The sequence below is a fragment of the Eptesicus fuscus genome, chromosome 11 (assembly GCF_027574615.1).
Source record: "Eptesicus fuscus isolate TK198812 chromosome 11, DD_ASM_mEF_20220401, whole genome shotgun sequence".
Taxonomy (NCBI): Eukaryota; Metazoa; Chordata; class Mammalia; order Chiroptera; family Vespertilionidae; genus Eptesicus; species Eptesicus fuscus.
In genome coordinates, this window is record NC_072483.1 from 8,927,167 (window position 1) to 8,949,273 (window position 22,107).

Genomic DNA, 22,107 nt, shown 5'->3' on the forward strand with positions numbered 1-22,107 from the left:
CAAGGATCGGGCCTAAACCGGCAGTCAGACATCCCCCTCACAATCCAGGACCACTGGCTCCTAATCGCTCACCTGCCTACCTGCCTGATTGCCCCTAAGTGCCCCCCCCCCGCCCACCAGCGTGATCACCCCTCACTGCCTCTGCGTGCCAGCCTGACTGCCCCTAACTGCCCCCCACTGCCAGCCAGGTCACCCCCAACTGCTCCCTCCCTGCTGCCCTGGTCGTCCCCAACTGCCCCCCTCTGCCGGCCTGGGCGCCCCCAACTCCCCCCCCCCCCCCCCCGCCAGCCTGGTTGCTCCCAATTGCCCCCCCTGCTGGCCTGGTTGCCCCTCACAGCCCACCCTGCCTGGTCGCCCCGTGCAGCCTGCTGTTCAGTCGTTTGGTTGTTCCTCACTAATCCCCCTGCCAGCCTGGTCTTCCCATGCAGCCTGATTGTTCAGTCGTTTGGTCATCCCTCACTAACATCACTGCCGGCCTGGTCATAGGCAGCCATCTTGTGAGGGTGTGATGGTCAATTTGCATATTACCTCTTTATTATATAGGATATATGCCTTCCAGCAGTGTGGTCGGTCCCACATACCACTGATTTATCAATCTTTTCATTATATTATTCTGGTGGATATGAAGAAGTATCCCATTTTTGTTATTTGTATTTCCCTGATGATTATTAGTGAGGTTCAACATCTTTTCATGTTACTGGCCATGTGGATATCCTAATTTCTGCAGTGTCTGTTCAATCCACTAATATGTTTTTAGATTAGATTGGATATACAACCCAGGATGCAGTGTGTGTGTATTACATACATATTCTGTGACACTTCACCCTCTTAATGATGTCTTTTGATGAATACAGTTAATAATTTTAACATAGTTCAAGTTATTGAATTTTTCTTTTCAGATAGTTTTGCTTCTCTGTCCTGTTAAAGGACTCTTTGCCCATCAAAAGGTCATAAAGATATTTTTTCATAACAAAATACAGAAAAATGCCCAGATATAAATATTAAATTACTTTTAGAAGATAATATGCTTACAATATCACTTCTAGATGATCAAAGAATTCTTAATTATGCTTAAGGGTTGCTTTGCATGAACTACATAGTTACATATTATACCACATACCACAAACAATGAAAAATGACAGAGAATGTCTCAGAATATGACTGCAGTAACTGTTCCGTGCTCCCTCTTTTGACACTTAACTTCAAAAAGTCTATATGTGATTCTGACATTCTACCAATTGTATTTGGAATGTAACAAACTTTCCCACACATATTGTAAACAATAGATATGCTAAATGTGGTATTGAGAAATAAGTAGATTCTATAAAGTTTGGGTATCCTATCTAATAAAAGAGTGGTATGCAAATTAACCATCACTCTGCCATGTGTGTACATCACACTGTACCACAAGCCATGCCCACCAGCCAATCAGGAGCAAATATGCAAATAAACCCAACCAAGATGGCTACGGCCACAGAGAGCAGGAGGGAGTCTTGAGTTTCCCTGGCAATGGAGGACAGTTAGGGGCAAAGAGGCTGGCAGGGGAGCAGTTAGGCATCAGTCAGGCTGGCAGGGGAGTGGTTAGGGGGTAATCAGGCTGGCAGGCAGAAGCAGTTAGGGGCAATCAGGAAGGCAGGCAGGCAAGCAGTTGGGAGCCAGCAGTCCTGGATTGTGAGAGGGATGTCCGACTGCCTGTTTAGGCCCGATGCCTTAACTTCCCTCCCCTGCAGGCTTGATTGCCCCCAACTGCCCTCCCTTTAGGCCCGGTGGGATCGGGCCTAAACGAGCAGTTGGACATCCCTCGAGGGGTCCCAGATTGGAGAGGGCGCAGGCTGGGCTGAGGGACACCCCTTGTGCACGAATTTCGTGCACCGGGCTTCTAGTTTAAAAATAGATATTTCAGAGAGAAAACATTAACAAGGCACCATTCTGCAGAGTATGCCTGTCTACAGTCTTTAATCAATTGTTAGTTGACTTTTTGTTACTGATATTACCTGAAGCTAAACACATTCCTAATGATACATTATCTGAGGCAATGGTTGTAAGAATTAATTGATATGAAAATGACTGGTATATTACCAGGCACACAGTAAATGTTACATACTATAAGTACTGTTATAATGAGTAATAACAATAGTACTATAATAGGAAGCAAATTAGAAAAGTTGACTTCTTTACTGCCTTCTACCTATATGAGGTAAAATATTTGTTTGTTCTCCAGTTACCAGATAAGACATCATATTTTATTCCTCTAAAAGTTTACTGAAACATGTAAAAAATGCTCATAAGAAGCATTAATAATAATAGCTACAATCTGGAAATGACAAAACTGTTCACTAACGTAAGAATAAATAACTATTTATGGTATATTCATTCAGTAGAATAGCATACAGCAATGGAGCAAACTACTGCTATGTCCAAAAACATGGATGAACTTCATAATGTTAACCCTTTGCACTCGCTTGCTTTTTTCTCAAGCTGCTACCGATGCTAACTGTGTCGAGTCACACTCGACATCAGAGTGCAAAAGGTTAAGAGAGAAAAAGCAGACAAAAGGAGAACATTCTGTAGAATTTCTTTCAAGTTCAAAAATAAACAAACTAATCCATGGTGATACAAATGAGAGTAATGTTTGCCTTTTGGAAGGGTTAAGCACTATACTTACTATTTGTATATTTTTCTATTTCAATAAAACTATGTTGAAAAAAACTTTCTTATTTTGTGAGCATAAATGATGAATCATAGTGACTTAGATCACTATCTTCTGATAAAATGCAGCTGATTCAGATACAATTTTAAGATCTTGAATATGTTTTACACATACACAACTATCCTGAAACCTGCATTAATTTGTCAAGATTTCTGAGAAATAATATATGTCAAATAATAAGATTAGTCTAATTTGATAAAACAGAAAAAAACTACACGATGAAATTCTTTCCAACACTACTTTCCATGATAATGCAATATGTTGTATTTAATATATAAAAAGGACACTGCCAGAACAAAAAAGGGAGAAACGAACTATATGTTCATGAACAAGAAATAAAACTAAACACTCAAGTTCCCTAAAAGAAAATGAGCTTATATATGAAAGGAACTGCTATAGATTTAGTAGTAAAAAGAAAAAGAACACATAAAATACTCAGTTACTGCCCTGATGAATGGACCCTGGGGACTGATATTAAACATCATGACTGAGGCCAGTTTTTAAGCTTAAAAGATAGTAGAATGGATAACTAGAACAAATTTAAATCATAACCATAGAAACACTGGGAAAATAATACACCTTGTCATAAAATGTGAATTAAGTCAGGAAGCAGTTATCAATCTATACTAATAAAAGGGTAATATGCTAAATAGACCACGTCGACCGGCCATCTTCCGGATGTTTAACTTCCTTTTGGACAAAGCCACAGTGGTGGGGGACAAGGCAGAGGCAGTTAGGGGCAATCAGGCTGTCAGGGGAGAGCAGTTAGGGGCGATCAGGCCATGAGGGGAGCAAGCAGTTAGGGGTGCGATCAGGCCGGCAGGGGAGGGTAGTTGGGGGTGATCACACTGGCAGTGGAGGGCAGTTGAGGGCGATCAGGACGGGAGGGGAGGGCAGTTGGGGGCGATCAGGCCGGTAGGGGAGGGCAGTTGAGTATAATCAGGCAGGCAGGCAGGCAAGCGGTTAGGAGCCAGTGCTCCTAACTGCCTGATCCCTGCGATTGGGCCTAAACTGGCAGTCGGACATCCCCCAAGGGGTCCCAGATTGGAGAGGGTGCAGGCCAGGCTGAGGGACCCCCCGCTCCAGTGCACAAATTTCATGCACCAGGCCTCTAGTAGTATTAATAACACTTTCACTAGCACTAAAAGTTGTCATGAATGACCTCTCATTTCTTAAGACTTCATTTATATTGATAATTATTAGACCAATACTCACCAACTCTTTTCTAAGTTGAATAAAAAACTGTTTGCACTTAAATGAAATTTTTACAATCTTCAACCTAGATAAAAAGAAACAGAACTGAAGTATTTAAAATACTGATTAAAGACATAAATATTAGCAAATTAAGAAAACAATTATTTTAAAAGATCAATAAAATTGATAAACCTCTAGCCAAACTAGGAAAAAAGAGAATACACAAGTACTAATATCAGAAACTAAAGAGTAGACATTACTATAAATTCCACTGATATTAAAAGCATAATAAAAGAATACTATGAATGCCGGAGCCGGTTTGGCTCAGTGGATAGAGCATTGGCCTGCAGACTGAAAGGTCCCAGGTTCGATTCCGGTCAAGGGCATGTACCTCGGTTGCGGGCACATCCTCAGTAGGGGGTGTGCAGGAGGCAGCTGATCGATGTTTCTCTCTCATCGATGTTTCTAACTCTCTATCTCTCTCCCTTCCTCTCTGTAAAAAATCAATAAAATATATTTTTTAAAAAAAAGAATACTATGAACAAGTCTATACCCAAAAATTTGATAATTTCAATGAAATGAACCAATTTTTTGAAAGACACAATCAGCTAAAATTTATATAGGAAGAAATATATATATTTTTTCTTTATTGATTAAGGTGTCACATATTTGTCCTCATCCCCCCATTTCCATCACCCACCCCACCCCCCTGTTGTCCTTAACCATTGGTTAGGCTTGTATGCATGCACACAAGTCCTTTGGTTGATCTCTCCCCTCTACCACCACCCTCTCCTACCCTCCCTCTGAGGCCCAACAGTCCGATCGATGCCTCCTTATTTCTGGGTCTGTTCTTGTTCATCAGTCTATGTTGTTCATCATTTCCCCTAGATGAGTGAGATCATGTGTTACTAGAAATCCTACCTAATAATAGACAAATATGCAAATTGACCGTACCTTCGCTATGCCCATGATTGGCCAGGAGGCGCGGGGGGCGGGACTCGGGGTGGCCAGGGTAGCTGATTGGGCCAGCGGGACGCTGAGCTGCGTTGCCAGCAGCAGCATGAGCTCAGCGTCTGCGCCATGGCTGTGCTGCGGCACAGAAGGGGCCTCTGGGGCAGCGAGCTGACTTCCCGCCGCGCGGACCATCAAAAGCGGGGGAGCTGAGTGCCTGTCCGCTCAGGCAGCAGGCCTTTCAGAAGCCTCCGCCATGCCGGAGGCTTCTGAAAGGCCTGGTGCACCAGCGATCGAAAGGAAAGCGTGGGAGCTGGGTGCCTGTCTGCTCAGGCAGCAGGCCTTTCAGAAGCCTCCGGCGCCTGGTGCACCAGCAGACAGGCACCCAGCTCCCCGTGATCGAAAGCGAAAGCATGTAGGGGACCCTACACGTGCATGATTCAATCATGCACTGAGCCTCTAGTATACTTATAAGAACCGAATGTGAGACGAGCAATAATAGTTATACTGACAGGTAAATGAATCAGTCTGTAGTAAATTTCTTTCTGGACCAACAGTTCTTTTGAGAACCAATTTCAATGTCCACCAGTTCCTTATGTGTACATGTCGGCACTGACTTTTCAGCTCTGGATGGTGGACAAATGGTGGTAATGCAGGTCCAACCCCCTCTGGTTTGGTCTCACCCGGACACAGGGGCGCGGCTTCACCCGGACTCAGGGGCGCGCGGCCTCACCCGGACCTGGGACCCAGCATCACCCGGGCCCCGGGGCACGTGGCCTCGCCCGGAACCAGGTGCGCGCGGCCTCACCTGGTCCCGAGATACAGCCACCCCCAGACCCAGGGGCGCGTGACCTCACCCGGAACCAGGGGCGCATGGCCTCTCCCGGACCCAGGGGCGCGTGGCCTCACCCGGACCCAGGGGCGCGTGGCCTCTCCCGGATCCAGGGGCGCACAGCCTCACCCAGACCTGGGCTCCAGCTTCACCCGGACCCAGGGGTGCGCGGCCTCGCCCGGATCCAGGGGCGCACGGCCTCACCCGGACCTGGGGCCCAGCCTCACCCAGATTCAGGGGCGCACAGCCTCACCCGGACCCGGGATCCAGCTTCACCCGCACCCAGGGGCACGCGGCCTCACCCAGAACCGGGACCCAGCCTCGCCCGGACCCAGGGGCGTGCGGCCTCACCCGGACCCGGGACCCAGCGGGGCCTCGTCTTCCCGATCCCAACTCCCATCGGTCAGTTACTTCTCAGCAATTCCTCCGGCCATTGTTCTGGATGGTGTCTGCTCTGTTTTCCAGTTGTAGTTTCAAAATTGTTGTGGTAGGCAACAATCAGGCGTCTGCCCTATGCCGCCATCTTGGTCCTCTAGAAGATTCGTAAGTAACCTTATAAATGTGGTTCTGAACACTGTGTCGTCCATTAGTTTACTTTCCATCATCCCTTCTATTCGTGACCTGCTTCGGTGTCTCCACCTTTTGGCTGCCTCCCTATGTTGATGGAGTGGCTTTGTGTGGTCAGTGACCTATAGGGGCCGGTAGCTCAGTTCCCCAATCTCCCTAGGTGGTCACTCTTGGTACCCCCCTTTGTGGGCTGAGTGCAAAGTCTTGGTGTTGTTAAGCCTTGATTGCTGTTGGTACACTGGGAGGATTTGACCTCCAGTCCAATTGGCTGTGAGGATCAGCTGTGTCTATGCCGGGAGACCGCCTTATTCAACTAGACTTGCAAAACTGTAAAAGCCTCTGTGCTCAGCTTGAATGGGGCGGAGTTTCAGGGTGGAGCCTATAGCCTTGGCTTCCCGTCAGCCCCGCCCTATGAGGTTCCTGGGTCTCAGTGTCCCTCTGTACTCCCTGCAAACACCTCTGAGAGAAAAGCGCCCTGGAGCTTCGCCCGCCGCCAAACAGTCTAGTCTCTCCCCCAATGAATCTGGACTCCCAGATTCTCGCCCGGAACTGGGTTTCAGTGTAGTCGGAACTGGGGCTCAGCGCAGTCTGGCGCCTTTGTCTCCTTCCCACCAGGGCAATCCAGCGGCACAGTCAACAGACCATCCTCTGCGCGCATTCCCGTGCGTGCCTCCGGTGCTCTGCCTGCCCTTCGCCGCTCCGTGTCTCCGGCTCACAGCCCAGGTTCCCCCAGCATGAGTCTGGCTTCCCAGGGTCTCGCCCGGAACCGGGGCCCAGCGCAGCCGGAACTGGGGTTCAGCACAGTCCAGAGCCCCTGTCTCCTCCCCGCCAGGGCAATTCAGCGGCACAGGCAACAGTCTGTCCTCTGTGCGCATTCACATGCGCGCCTCCAGAGCTCTGCCTTTCGCCGCTCCTCTGTGCCTCCACCCCACAGCCCAGATTCCCCCAGCATGAGCCTGGCTTCCCAGGATCTCGCCCGGAACTGGGGTTCAGTGCAATCTGGAGCTTTTATCTCCTTCCCGCTAGAGAACGCCGGCCAGGCCATCAGCGGCCCCGTCCTCTCCGGCTCCATCCTCCCCGCATGCGCGCATGCTCGTGTCTCCGCCCGTGTCTACATACCTCAGGCTTTTACGACTCCTCTGATTTTTCTTGTGGTTTTCTCTTTACTTCTAGTTGTGGGCATTTCAGTCAGCCAGCTTTCCTGTGGTTCTGGATGATGTCCGTTTTGACTTTTAGTTGTATTTTTGAAATTGTTATGCCAGGCTGTAGGTTAGGTGTTTAACCTATGCCGCCATCTTGGTTTCTCCCCAGAAGAAATATTTGATCTAAATGGGCCTATACGGTAGTCCCCCTTCATTTGCAGGGCATAAACTTCAATATCCCAGAGAATGCCTGAAAATGCATATAATACTGAACCCTACCTCTGAATGTTTTCCCCCCCTATACATACTTACTTTTTCACCTAAAGGAAGGAATTTATGGCTTCTTTTTGGCATATCCAAGTTGTCAGCATCACTAAGTTTTGCACTTTGGGCCATTGGTAAGTAAAATAAGGGTTACTTTAACATAAGTACTAAGATCTGATAACTGAGAGGGATACTAGGTGACTGATGGGCACGTATCGAATATGCTGAAAAAACGATAAGTCATGAGTCACATCCCTGGCTGGATGGAGCTGGACAGTTCAAGATTCCATAACCCTACTCAGAACAGCATACAATTTAAAATTTAGGAATTGTTTATTTCTGGAATTTTCCATTTAACATTTTCAGACCATGGATAACTGAAACTGTGGAAAGCAAACTGCAGATAAGAAGGGATTACTGTAGATATTAGATATTAAAGGAATTTTTAAAAAGCCACCAGGCCCACATGTATTCACTAGTGAAGTGTACCAAACATTTAAATATTATACCAATTCTTTACAATCCCTTTCAGAGTATAGAAGCAGAGGGAATACTTCCAAAGTCATTTTATGAGGTCAGAATTATCCTAATACCAAAACTAGACAAAAACCTTACAAGAAAACTACAAAAAAGCATCTCTCATAACCATAAATTTTAAAAATCCTAAATAAAATAGTATCATATGAAATTTAACCATTCCAGATGGGATTTATCCCAGAAATGCAAGCCTTTTGAAAATCAATTAATATAAACCAATACTTCAAAAGACTAAAAGAGAAAAAAAATTACACGATCACATCAATACATTCAGAATAAGCATCTGACAAAATCCAATGCCTAGTCATGATTAAAAACCCTCAGTAAAGTTGGAATAGAGGGAAACTTTCTCAACTTCATACTTTGTATAAAACCCTTGCAGCTAACATACTTAATGGTGTGAAACTAGTGTTCCATCTAAGATCAGGTAAAATGTAGGGATGTCCCCTTTAACCACTCCTCTTCAATAAGGCAAGAAAAGGAAATGAAAGATACACTGATTGAAAAGGATCACATAAAACTATCTTTGTTCACAGATGACATAACTGTCTATGTAGAACATCCAAAAGAATCAAACAAAAAACCTCCTGGAACTAATACGTGATGATAGTAAAGTTGCAGGGTACACAGTTAATATACAAAAGTCCACTGCTTTCCTGTACAGCAACAATAACCAAGTGGAATTTGAAATTAAAAACATTAATACCATGTACATTAGTACCCCAAAATGAAATACTTAAGTATAAATCTAAAACAATGCACTAGGATTATATGAAGAAAATTATAAAACTCCGATGAACAAAAATGACGAAGATATAAATAAATGCAAAGAAATTCCAAGTTCCTGGACAGGTAGAATCAGTATTGTTTGTGAAGATGTCAATTCTGTCCACTTTGATCTATAGATTCAATGTAATCCCAATAAAAATCCCATGAATGCCCTAACCGGTTTGGCTCAGTGGATAGAGCGTCGGCCTGTAGATTAAAGGGTCCCAGGTTCGATTCCGGTCAAGGGCATGTACCTTGGTTGCAGGCACATCCCCAGTGGGGGATGTGCAGGAGGCAGCTGATCGATGTTTCTCTCTCATCGATGTTTCTAACTCTCTATCCCTCTCCCTTCCTCTCTGTAAAAAAAATCAATAAAATATATATTTAAAAAAAATTTAAAAAAAAATCCCATGAAGTTATTTGTGAATACTGACAAACTGATTCTAAAGTTTATATGGAGAGGTGAAAAATCCAGAATAGCCAACATGTATTATAGCAGTGGTCGGCAAACTCATTAGTCAACAGAGCTAAATATCAACAGTACAATGATTGAAATTTCTTTTGAGAGCCAAATTTTTTAAACTTAAACTTATTCTAATGCCATTTCTTCAAAATAAAGTTGCCCAGGCCGTGGTATTTTGTGGAAGAGCCACATTCAAGGGGCCAAAGAGCTGCAGGTGGCTCGTGAGCCGCAGTTTGCCGACCACGGTATAGGAAAACAACGAAGTTGGAGGAGTGACGCTACCTGAGTTAAAATCTTATTATAAAGCTATCATAATCAAAATAGTATAGTATTTGTGAAAGAACAGACAAAACAGATTAATGTTATAGAATAGAGAACTCAGAAACAGACCTCCATAAATAAAGTCAAATGATCTTTGAGAGAGGGCAAAGGCAATACAATGGAGCAAAGACAGTCCCTTCAACAAATGGATCTGGAACAACTGGACATCCACATGCAAAAACAAAATAAATTTAGACAAAGACCTTATACCCTTCACAAAAATTAACTCAAAATGGATCAGAGACCTAGACATAAGATGCAAAATTATAAAACTCTTAGATATAGCAATGGAAAAAAATCTAGATGCTCTTGGATATAGGGATGCTCTTATAGATAAGACACCAAAAAAACACGATTAATAAAAGAAATAATTAAGAAGCTTGAATTTAGTAAAATTAAAAAGTTCTCTGTGAAAGGCAATAAATTAGAAAACAAGCCACAGACTAGGAGAAAATATTTGTAAAAGACACATTCGATAAAGGACTATTATCCAAAATATACAAAAAAACTCTTCAAATTTAACAATAAAACAAACAACCCAATAAAAATGAGCCAAAGCCCTTAAAAGACACCTCACCAAAGAATATATGTAGTTGGCAAATAAGCACATCATATGTCATCAGGGAAATGCAAATTAAAACAATAAGACAGCACTATACACCTGCAGAATGGCCAAAACCCAGAATACTGACAAAATCAAATGATGACGAGAATATGGAGCAACAGGAACTCTCATTCATTTTGGGGGGAAATGCAAAATGGTACAGCCACTTTGGAAGATTATTTGGCAGTTTCTTACAAAACTAAACTTACTTGTACCATACCATCTAGAAACTACACTCCTTGGCATTTAACTAAAGCAATGGGGAATGGATGTCCACACAAAAATCTGTACATGGATGTTAATAGCAGTTTTATTCAACTAGTGGCCCGGTGCACAAAATTCATGCATGGGAGGGAGGGTGTCCCTCAGCCTGGCCTGAACCCCTCCAATCTGGGACCCCTCGGGGGATGTCCGACTGCCGGTTTAGGACCACTGGCTCCTAACTGCTCCCCTGCCTGCCAGCATGCCTGAACGCCCCTAACCACTCTGCCTGCTGGCCTGCTTGCCCCCAACTGGCCCCCCCTCATCAGCCTGCTTGCCTCCAACTGACCCCCTGCTGGCCAGCTCCCCCCTACTCTCCCCCCCTGCCAGCCTGATTGCCAACTGCCCCCCCTGCCAGCCTCCAACTGCCCTCCCTGCCGGCCTGTTTGCCTCCAACTGTCCCCCCTGCTGGCATGGTTGCCTCAAACTGCCCCCCTGCCAGCATGATCACCCCCAACTGCCCCCTCCCCCCCCTGCCAGCCTGATCGCCCCTAACCGCCTCTGCCTTGGCCCCACCACCATGGCTTTGTCCGGAAGGTCTCCGGTCTAATTAGCATATTACTCTTTTATTAGTATAGACTGCCAAAACTTGGAAGGACAAAATGGCTTTCAGTTGGTGAATGAATGAAAAAATGTGGTATATCCAGACAATGGGGTATTATTCAGCTCTATCATGTATCAAGCCATAGAAAATATGTATAAAAAGTAAATGCGTATCACTTAGTGAAAATGTATGCAAGTCTTTATACTCACACGAGAGGCCTGGTGCACAAATTCATGCATGGGTGGGGTCGGGCCGGCTGGGGGGAGGCGACGCGGGAGGTTGGCGGGCTGGCCCCACCCCCTGGTCAAATCCCGGGCGAGGGGGCAATTTGCATATTATCCTTTTATTATATAGGATTTGTTTAATTTCCCTTGGGTAAAACCTTAGGAATAGTATGGCTCAATCATATGATAATTTTTAAGTTTAAATTTGTAAGAAACTACAAAACAGTTTTCCAAATTGGTTGGACCATTGTACAGAGTAATATAGCCACACTAGCCTTCTTATGAGTACTATTTCCATGCATTTACATATTATATCACTTTCATTTATTTTCACCCAATCTATATATGCATCCATATCTGCTTCTTTCTTTTCAATCTGTTTGCCTTTAATTTCATATTCTTGCCTTAACATGATTGTTAGGTCTTAAATAACAAAACTGAAGTAGAAAGAGTAAGCATACTTTTTCCTGATTTTACTTACATAAAAAGCATTGACACTTTTACTATTTAGCATAACATTAACAGATTTTCCATAGATATCTTAATCAGGGTATCCTTTTGTATATACAAAAATGTATATACACTTTGAATACTTAAAAAGGCAGTGTTTATTAAAATATATTTCATCACCTGGCTGGTGTGGCTCAGTCGTCGAGCGTCGACCTATGAACCAGGAGGTCAAGGTTCCATTCCTGGTTAGGGAACATGCCCTAGGTTCTGGGCTCCATCCTCAGTAGGGTGTGTGCAGGAGGCAGCCCATCAATGATTCTCTCTCATCAGTGTTTTTATCTTTCTCCCTCTCTGAAATCAATGAAAATATATTTTAAAAAAATTACTATAATACATTTTATGTTCAGAATGTGAGCTATTAAAGTAGGACACTGTTATCACTGAACCACACTGGCCAGGGCTGCTGGACTATTTTTATGAACTCTATCTCCAGCAGTCAACCCTCAGTGTTAAGCTTCTACTGTTGCTTTTCAGGAAGGCACAGCTTTGAATATGCCCACAGTAATCCTAAAATGACAGTGATACCAGTCATCCCAGTCTTTCAATAAGCACTCCCAACTGTAACACTCCCTTACTTACCCACCCTACCCTCTTGTTTTCAATAATGCCCTGGGGTGTAAATTCCTTTAGAAACTTAAGCTATCAAACTGTAGCTTCCTCAAAGGAACAGTTTGTGAGGTAGGTGTTTGAGGCTATTTCCTATCCTATCTTTGTTTTTGTCTCCGGGTTTCCTGACAGACTACTTCTTATGTAGACTGAATCTTGCAGTTATTTAAATTGTAATTATATTATACAGGAACCTTGTTGATGTAGTAAGATGTGGGTTGGAGGAATAATTCTTTAATCCTATGATTAGGTCTCAGTGTTTTAGTGGTCTGTGACCCTTGACTATGACTTTCAATGCTTTTCAGCTCACTTTGTTTTTAGTGATAGATCCTCCCTCCCCCCAACTGGTGGGCGGAGTTATGACGTTACTGGCGTCTGGTGCCGACATCCCCGAGACATTGAACCACCAATCAGCGCTTGCCGAGTGCCCAGGGGCCCACCCCTTCTCGTTCCACCCTGGCCCCAACCCCTTCCTTTTCCTCCCCCTCAAAAGGAGTCTCCACCCCTGCACATGTTACTGTCTCTTCCAGTCTGCAGGAGGCAGTCCCGCTGTGGTTCTCCTTCTTCTCCTCCCCCTCCTCTAATCCTGGTTTCTCTACCTCCTCCGTAAAGAATCTCGCTCGTTACTGTGGAATAAACTTTCCCTTTAACATGTCTTGGTCTCCGACTCCCGTTTCCTGCCCCTCGAACCTTACACTTAGGTGACACAAGAACTATGGAGGGAGCCAGATGTGGGGATTTCCCTTCCCCACTTTGGTCAGGCTCTTATTGATAAAAACTCATGTTGGTTAAGTATTGGTAAAACGGATTTCCTTGAGGGCAGACCTTCCTTAAAGAGAAAAGAAAGCTCTGGGCACATTTTAAATAGTTACCTCCTGGCTCACCAGCACCATCAACCCTCAACCCTCCAGAACATGAATAGATTTTTCTCCAATGTTCACACTGAGAACCTGGTGAGCAACTGATGGTAAAACTTATGAAAACATGGGGGGGCCTTCCTAAGGCTGAGACTTCACGAGTTTTCATCTCTCAAGCTATCTTTGCTCAGTCTAAAGCAAATAGTCAATTACCCTTTGATTATTTCCTAACAGTTGCTGGCTACAGCAGTGATTTCTTAGTCCTAGTAAACTGTCATTCTTTATATTCATCTGTCTCTCCAGTTTTGAGAACTGCAGTGTGCCTTGAGTACTTAATTCTCTGAAGGATCTAAAAACAATAGTTGATTTTCATATTTCCTTATTTTTTGTTGTTGTTTGTTTTTTTCTTGTAAGGATAGGAGTGATGACTTCCAAATTCTTTACCTGCTGGACTGGGAACCAGAACTTTCTCCTCCCCACTTTATTTTCTTAATGGTGGGGTTGTTTTTTTTTTTTAAAATATGTATTTCTTTCTTTTTTTAAAAAGAAATATTTTAATTGATTTCAAAGAGGAAAGGAGAGAAAAAGATAGAAACATCAATGATGAGAGAGAATCATTGATCAGCTGCCTCCTGCACGCTCCATGCTGGGGGATTGAACCCACCACCTGGGCATGTGCCCTGACTGGAATCAAACCATGACATCCTGGTTCATGGGTTGACGCTCAACCACTGAGCCACACCGGCCAGGCTTAATGGTGTTGTTTTTTATTAGCATTGATTTTAATGAAGTCTAATTTACAGAATACAGATAATCCCAATTCACTATTCAACACTTTAAAAGTATGAACTTAAACTAAATAATTCAGGGATAATCATACGTGAAAAGATATGAGGGAGCATATTTAGTATGTGGCACACTACTTTTTCTACATGTAGCTCTAATTTTGAGAGAAGTGGTAAGGGAGAAGCTTGGGTTTCAGAATCTGAAAGACCTGGGTTTAAAGTTCCACTTCCTACTTACCAGTTGTTTAACCTTAGACCAGTCAATTTCTCTGCCATTTTTCAATCCTTATCTGTAAAAACAATGCTAATAACCCCCAACTTACAGGATTCTAAGCTACAGATAAAATGCATTAAAATCCATGAGTGATTTTTTTTCCTTGTCTCAATCTTTAAAACAATCAATTCTAAAACTTCCAACTTTGCTCTAAACCAGTGATGGGCAACCTTTTGAGCTTGGTGTATCAAACTTTGCCAAAAAACTGAGCATAACTCGGGTAGTGTGTCACTTTGAGGAAAAAACATTATTTCGCAAATGTTTCATCCTCAGGAGCAGCAAATGTTTCATCCTCGGCATGCAGCCGCCTCAGCGGCCGCGTGTCATCAGAAATGGCTACGCGTGTACACGCGTGTCATAGGTTCGCCATCACTGCTCTAAACTCTTCATTCATGTAGAACTTTGCTAATTCTACCATTTGAATTTTGGTTTGATACTGGATCTTAAATCATGGCTACTTGTGAAGTATTTATAAATGTATTTGTTGTAGTATGTATTGTTATGAGTAGTTAGGATCATAAGACATTCTTATGTTCCATGACAATGAAAATTTAATAGCTTTAATACATTTAAATCCCATCTACATAGATTAATTCTTCACAATAAAGTTTAAAATGAACACTATATAAGGTTTTCCAGTCAATATCTTAAAAGGTGCATATCCTAGCCTAAATTATATGAGAAAGACTTGGAAAATATGAGTTCTTTCTCAATATTAAACTAGCTGCAGGTATACTTACCAATAAAATAATATACCAACTCCTGAGCATATAGAATACATAAGATCCTTCACAATCTAAATCTAATTTCTCTCTTAAGCATTATCTTCCTAAATTCTTGTTCCCTTGCTTCTATACACAATGAAGAAAACTGAAGGAAAAACCAAACCAAAAAGCCCAATATTTCCTCAAGTTGCCATGTTCTTTCTTACTATTAGGTCTTCGCACATGCTTGGTACATCTACCATGAATTCCCTGATTGAACCCTCTACACACGTGCCTCTTGCACATTTCCTTTTCATTTAGGAAATTTTTATTTATCCTTTAAAAACCATTTCAACTATCACTGAGCCATTAAAGTTTTCTCCAGAGAGATTGTATCTTTTGTGTTTTTAAAGCAATTTGCCAAAAACTCTTTTAGAATCCTTATTAATAATAAAGGAATTGTGTATAATATAGAATTTTGACAATACAGGAAAATTTAGATTATCATATTCTTTTAATCCATATCATCTGAAAATAATTTATTTCTGATTTTGACATTTATATAAAATGTAAGAATGTATTTTTAAAAATTGTCTTTAGTAAAATCATAAACATAAAGATATACATCTACCAATACATTTTTTTACTGTGTTTTATATGAATTTTTGTGTTCACTTATAGGGACCACGTATTAACTGTCTTATATTCTCCTTTGAACATTACACAGTTTGAATTGCATAGGAAGCACTGAGAAGATGTAACATGAAACACTAAGTGATCTTTAGTTTTTTTATGAGCTATTCAGAGGTATAATTTATACATACAATGGAAATATAACAATCATAGGTGAAGAATTCAATGAATTTTGACAAATGTATTTGGCTATGTAACTTCCATCCACCCAATTCACCATGTAACATTTCCATCACTTCAAAATGTCGCCCTGGTGCCCCTTTGCAGTCAATTGCCTCTTCCCATGTTCAGTTCCTTGCAACCATTGGTCTGCTCTTACTATAATTTATGACTGCAGAATTTCATATAAATAGAAACAAAGTATATGTATGGTCTTTGTGTCTGACTTCTAACAATCAGGATAATGTTTTGAGGGTAGGGTCATCCATATAGCTTAGTGTATCAGTAGTTCATTTCTGCCAACCTTTCCCTTTAAAAAAAAGAAGTTTTTATTGATTTTAGAGAAAGAGGAAGGGGAAGATGTAGACACATCAACGATGAAAGAGAATCATACATTGGATGCTCCCTACTGGGGATCGAGCCTGCAACCTGAGCATGTGCCCTGACTGGGAATTCAACAGTGACCTCCTGGTTCATTGGCTGATGCTCAACCACTGAGCCACACCAGCTGGGCAACACTGTCATCCTTTTTAATTGGAGCTTTTCTAGTGGGTGTACAGTAATAATGCACTATGGTTTTAATTTGCATTTCACTGATGACTGAGCATCTTTTCATGTTGGCCATTTGTTTATCTTCTTTGGTGGAATTGTCTATTCAAGTATTTTTTGTATTTTTTAAATTAGTTTGTCTTCTTATTACTGAGCTGTAAGTTCTTCATATATTCTTGGTAAATCCTTTATGTTTTTTAAAAATATATGTCTTTTTTAAACAACTGTGTCTTGTCTTTAAATCTTTAGAGTATCTTTTGAAAAGCAAAAGTATTTAATTTTGATGAAGTTCATTTCATTAATTTTTTTTTTATGGCTTATGTTCTTGTGTCCTAACAGAAATTTATCTTTCTTTTAAAAAACAAAGTTGTGGCAATTTTATAAAATAATTGCTCCTGTCAGTTATCATATTTCTATTAAGAGTGAATATTATAAAAATAAAAACCACAGATATTGAAAAATCAGGACCAAATATTTTAAGAGCTATAAAGAAAACAGATTAATACAAGATAGTTCTTTTGTATTTGTTTCTTCCCCTAAAGAAAATAATTGTGTTTATTTTTTAAAAACCCGAGTTACTTATATGAGATCTGATAAATGTGACTGTTAAGATTTTCATGTCATTCCATTAAAGGGAACTGGCAGATGCTACTTTTCCTTTTTCTTCATTCTGGGATATAGAAGTGATGGTGGGTGAGTCATCCTAGACAGTGAGGACAAGGATAATATACTAAGGACAGTAGAACACTGAGACAAAAAACAAAAATAAAAACATGGGTTTTATACCCCATGCAGCCATACTTTCTTAGCACCAATTTAAGCCACTGTAATAGTAAGTCTTAGTATGCCTGTGTTCCAAATAATAATCAGTACCTCACTGAAAGCATTTAAATGAAATACTTACTGTATTTAAAGCAATGGGGATGGTGCAGGACAAAGTACACATGATGTTAGCTATCATATTACAGTACAAATTTAGAGATACCCTAAGAGAAAAATTCATAAAGTAATATTTCCGAGAAGCTAAGCAATTTTTGAAATAAATTAACACAATTATTTTGGTATCTTCTGGTAGATTCCAAGTAAGTAAAATAAATTTGCATGCCAACATTAATATACTTCATCACTTTCTTTTATATGAATTATTATATTAGTAATATAAAAAAGCAAAAATATTCATGGAAGTCCTTACCATGGAAAGGTATTCATTCGTACCCTGTTCTTATAAATGAGAATTCCTCCTGACATCACTCCAATCATAATTTCATTGTTACTTTGATCCTTCAAAAAAGAAAATGACAAATCTAAAATACTGGGCTTTATCTGTTAAAAATATATTTTAAAAACAGGATTAGTTTTCTTTTTTATACAATGAGAAATTTTCAAAGGCACCACATCCTATATAAAAAAAAACCCTAATATGAAAATCGACCAAACGGCAGAACGACCGGTCGCTATGATGCACACTGACCACCAGGGGGCAGAAGCTCAAAGCAGGAGCTGCCCCCTGGTGGTCACTGCGCTACCACAGGGGGAGCACCGCTCTGCCAGAAGCCGGGCTCACAGCTGGAGAGCTCAGTGGCAGTGGCAGGAGCCTCTCCTGCCCTCAAGGCAGTGCTAAGGAGCAGCCAGCCCAGCTTCTGGCTGGAGAGCGCAGCAGAGGCGGTAGCCTCTCCTGCCTCCGGCAGTCGGACATGCCCCAGGGGTCCCAGACTGCAAGAGGGCGCAGGCCGGGCTGAGGGACCCCCCCATTCCTCCGAGTGCACAAATGTCATGCACCAGGCCTCTAGTAATTGCATAGTTACAAATCCATACGGTAATTGTTACCTCATAAAAATAAATGCCATATTTCAAATCAAACTTAAATGTTGCATTATTAAAAGTCATTATGATCTCAAAACTTCCCATAGTTTATACTTTATTTGGGACAGAAAATTAGAATGATGAGTTAGTATCCATCCTTCCATTCCTTAAATTCTTATGTTCTAATCACTGTGCAAATATAATGCTCTGATAGCAAAAAGTGAATAAAAAAAAATAGAGGACTTCAGAGTTTGGTGAAGGGTAACCTGTAATAAAACAGTATTTTCAATATAAGAAAACTCCTATAATTAGTATAATACAATAAAATACATCATGGAATTATAGAGTGAGGAACAATTAATTGAGAGTTTGGAAGACTCTAAAGAAGAAAATCTGAATTGCACTTTGAGAACTGAGTAAGAATTTTCATGCTAACAGATAGAATTTGAATAGCTAACCTACATTATGAGGAAAATGAATAGAATTAAAATACTGATTTTCAGATGCTAATCAACCTTGAAATAGTTTTGCTTTTTGACTTGAAACATTCCATAGATAAACTAATATAGCAATAATGCTTTTACCTCCTACTATTGATCTGCTCAAAAAGAATTGCTGAAAATATAAGATTTTGTAATTGTCTCCCTAAGAAAACAAAAATATTTAAAATGTAGTTACAATAATTTCTAATTAAATAAAACCTTATTAAATTAACCCATTAGGTAGAATAATACATAACAAGGTCAAACACAACAGTGTATGCTAATTTGTCTGGCTGCTCATTTTGTTTACAATTAACCAAAAACCCCTGTACATTATTATCAGAATCTTAAATCATTTTTTAAAGGACATCAATTAGAAGTCAGGACCAAAATAGCAGACTGAGCCTAACAGATAACAGATTTAATATATGCACCTATTACTTTTTCAGCTCCCCATCAGAAAACATCAGAAAACATGTATTGGAATGCACACCTATGTTCATAGCAGCACAATTCACCATAGCTAAGATTTGGAAACAGCCTAAGTGCCCATCAGCAGATAAGTGGATTAAAAAACTGTGGTACATCTACACAATGGAATACTACGCTGTGGTAAAAAAGAAGGAGTTCTTATCATTTGCAACAACATGGATGGAGATGGAGAGCATTATGCTAAGTGAAATAAGCCAGGCAGAGAAAGATAAATATCACATGATCTGACTCATTTGTGGAATATAATGAACAATATAAACTGATGAACAAAAATAGATCCAGAGACAGAGAAACATTAATCAGAACGTCAAACCTCAGGGAAGGTAGGGGACAGTGGGGGCAAGGGGGAAAGATCAACCAAAGGACTTATATGCATGCATATAAGCCTAATCCATGGACACAGACAACAGGGAGGTGGGGGGTAATGGGGGAATAAGGACACATACGTAATACCTTAATCAATAAAGAAATTTAAAAAAAGAAGAAAAAAAAAGAAAGAAAAAGAATCTGTAAAACTTGAAAACAATCCGTAACACTTCAAGGTATGTAATCAATGCATCTGAACTGTAAAGACATAAAAAAGATACAATCAGATTACAGAAAACCACAGCTCAAACTACACACACAAGAGCAAGTTCTGTGTAGAGGTGGAAATAGAAGCAAACTTAAAAGATAAAGTACAGAAATTAAAAATGGCGGCAGAGAAAGTGGATGCTGCACGGATATGCTCCAAGGAACAAACTGGAATTACAACTAAATTACAGAAAAACTTCCTGAATAATCAATGGAAGACTCGCTGGAGAGAACCCTAATACCTGAGGACCAAAAGGGGTGACTGCATAGAAACTGGTAGGAGTGGCAGAGGGGCGAAAGGGCTGGCCGGGTGCCCCCAGAAAGCAACTGAGTTCCAGAGAGATATCTCAGCTGTGGGTGTTGCCACTGAGAACTCTAGGGTCTAATACCCGAGCTGGGACCCCCAGCAAAGAGCACCACAACTGAAAAGGGTAACCACATAACATTTTGCTGTGAAAAGCAGCAGGGTTGTTGTTTGCTAGGGAGAGACAGTTGGAAATTCAGGCACCCTCTTAAAGGGCCAACGGACAAAATTCCCTGTGGAACACCCTACCTTGTGCTCTTGCAGAGGGAGGGCAGAGTGGACTGGAGCTGTGTGAACAGAAGCCAGGATCCGGGGCTCAGGAGTTAGAGCTCAGAAGGCAGACACCCTGGTTTCCTGTGCTGAGTCATTCCCTTATGCTGCGAGGTCATATTTCTCGTGCAGGCATTAGGTATATAGGCGACCTTGCCTGTGGGGGAAGACAGCTGATCCACCCAATTGGAAAACACCTCGCCCCACAGTGCACAACTGCTGAGGCCCAATTAAGAGACTGAGAATAACAATTAGCCTCCAGGCGGAAGCAACTACCCAACCCTGTTGAAAAAACTCTTGCCACAACTGTGGATGATTGATTGAGGACAATTTAAGACAGAATCATGTAAGTCTGTAAACAGATACGGTCTATGGATGCTTTCAGTCTTTGCCTGATCAGTCAGAAACAGCATTTGACACTGTCCTGCATTAGAGATTGAGAGGCATAGCAGATCTATCTAATACACAGTCACAAACCCAAACAGAAAGCCAAAATGAGGAAAGAAACAACCCACAAATGAAAGAACAAGAGAATTCTCCAGAAGAAGAGATAAATGAAATGGAGATCAGAAATTTATCAGATAAAGAGTTCAGAGTAAGGATGGTAAAGATGCTCAACAGCATGCGAAGACATATAGTAACTATGAAAACAAATAAAGAACGACATAGCACACATAAAGAAGACATTGGAAGGAATAAATAGCAGATTAGGGGAAGCTGAGAATCGAATCAGTGAATTAGAAGATGAGGTTGAAAAATCACTCAATCAAAGAACCAAAAAGAAAAAAAAAGATTCTCGTCGCAACGAGATCTTTCGAGATCTTCTCCGCCCCCGCTACCCGGCGCCCTCTCTGCGGCCGCTGAGCCGGAGCCGGCCTGAAAAATTTAAAAAAAAAAAAAAAAAAGAAAAAAAAATTAAAAAACAGGAGGACAACTTAAGGGAGCTGTGGGTGACAAGATGAAATGTTAACAATATTCGAAGAGCAGGCATGCCAGAAGAGGCAGAAAGGGAGAAGGGATAGAAAACTTCCCTAACCTGGTACAGAAAAAGTCACACAAGTTCAGGAGGTACAGAGAACCCCAAACAAGAAGAACCCAAATAGGCCCATGCCCAGACACATCATAATTAAAATGCCAAAAATTAAAGTCAAAGAGAGAATCTTAAAGGCATCAAGAGAAAAGCAAACTATTACCTACAAAGGAGCTCCCATAAGGCTGACACCTGATTTCTCATCTGAAACTCTACAGGCCAGAAGGGAAGTGCATGAAATACTCAAGGTAATGGAAAGCAAGAATCTAAAACCAAGATTACTATATCCATCAAGGCTATCATTCAAAATAGACAGCCAAATAAAGAGCATCCTAGACAAAAAAAGGCTAAAGGAATACATCACCACCAAGCCAGCATTACAACAAATGCTAAAGGGAATGCTGTAATGAGAAGAAGAAAGAGAAAGAGAAACCTAGGCATACAGAATTAAACAGAATTAATTTGGCAATAAATAAGTTCCTATCTACACTAATAAAAGAGTAAGATCCAAATTGACCATACCTCTGCGACGCCCACCAGCCAATCAGGAGTGAGTATGCAAATTAACCAAACAAAGATGACAGGTTAATTTGCATATGCAGGCTCTGAGCGGCAGGGGGCAGGGCGGACCGCT

General features: G+C 41.4%; 1 protein-coding gene across 1 annotated transcript in view; it reads right to left on the minus strand.

Moving 5' to 3' along the window:
• PTPN4 (protein tyrosine phosphatase non-receptor type 4) overlaps positions 1-22,107 on the minus strand; it is a 246,720-nt gene that overhangs the window by 93,060 nt on the left and 131,553 nt on the right. The window contains exons 11-12 of the mRNA XM_054723364.1: positions 17,712-17,800; positions 3,926-3,989 (exon numbers count right to left, since the gene is read on the minus strand). Coding sequence (XP_054579339.1) covers positions 3,926-3,989; positions 17,712-17,800 — 153 coding nt within the window. The remainder of the gene's footprint in view (positions 1-3,925; positions 3,990-17,711; positions 17,801-22,107) is intronic.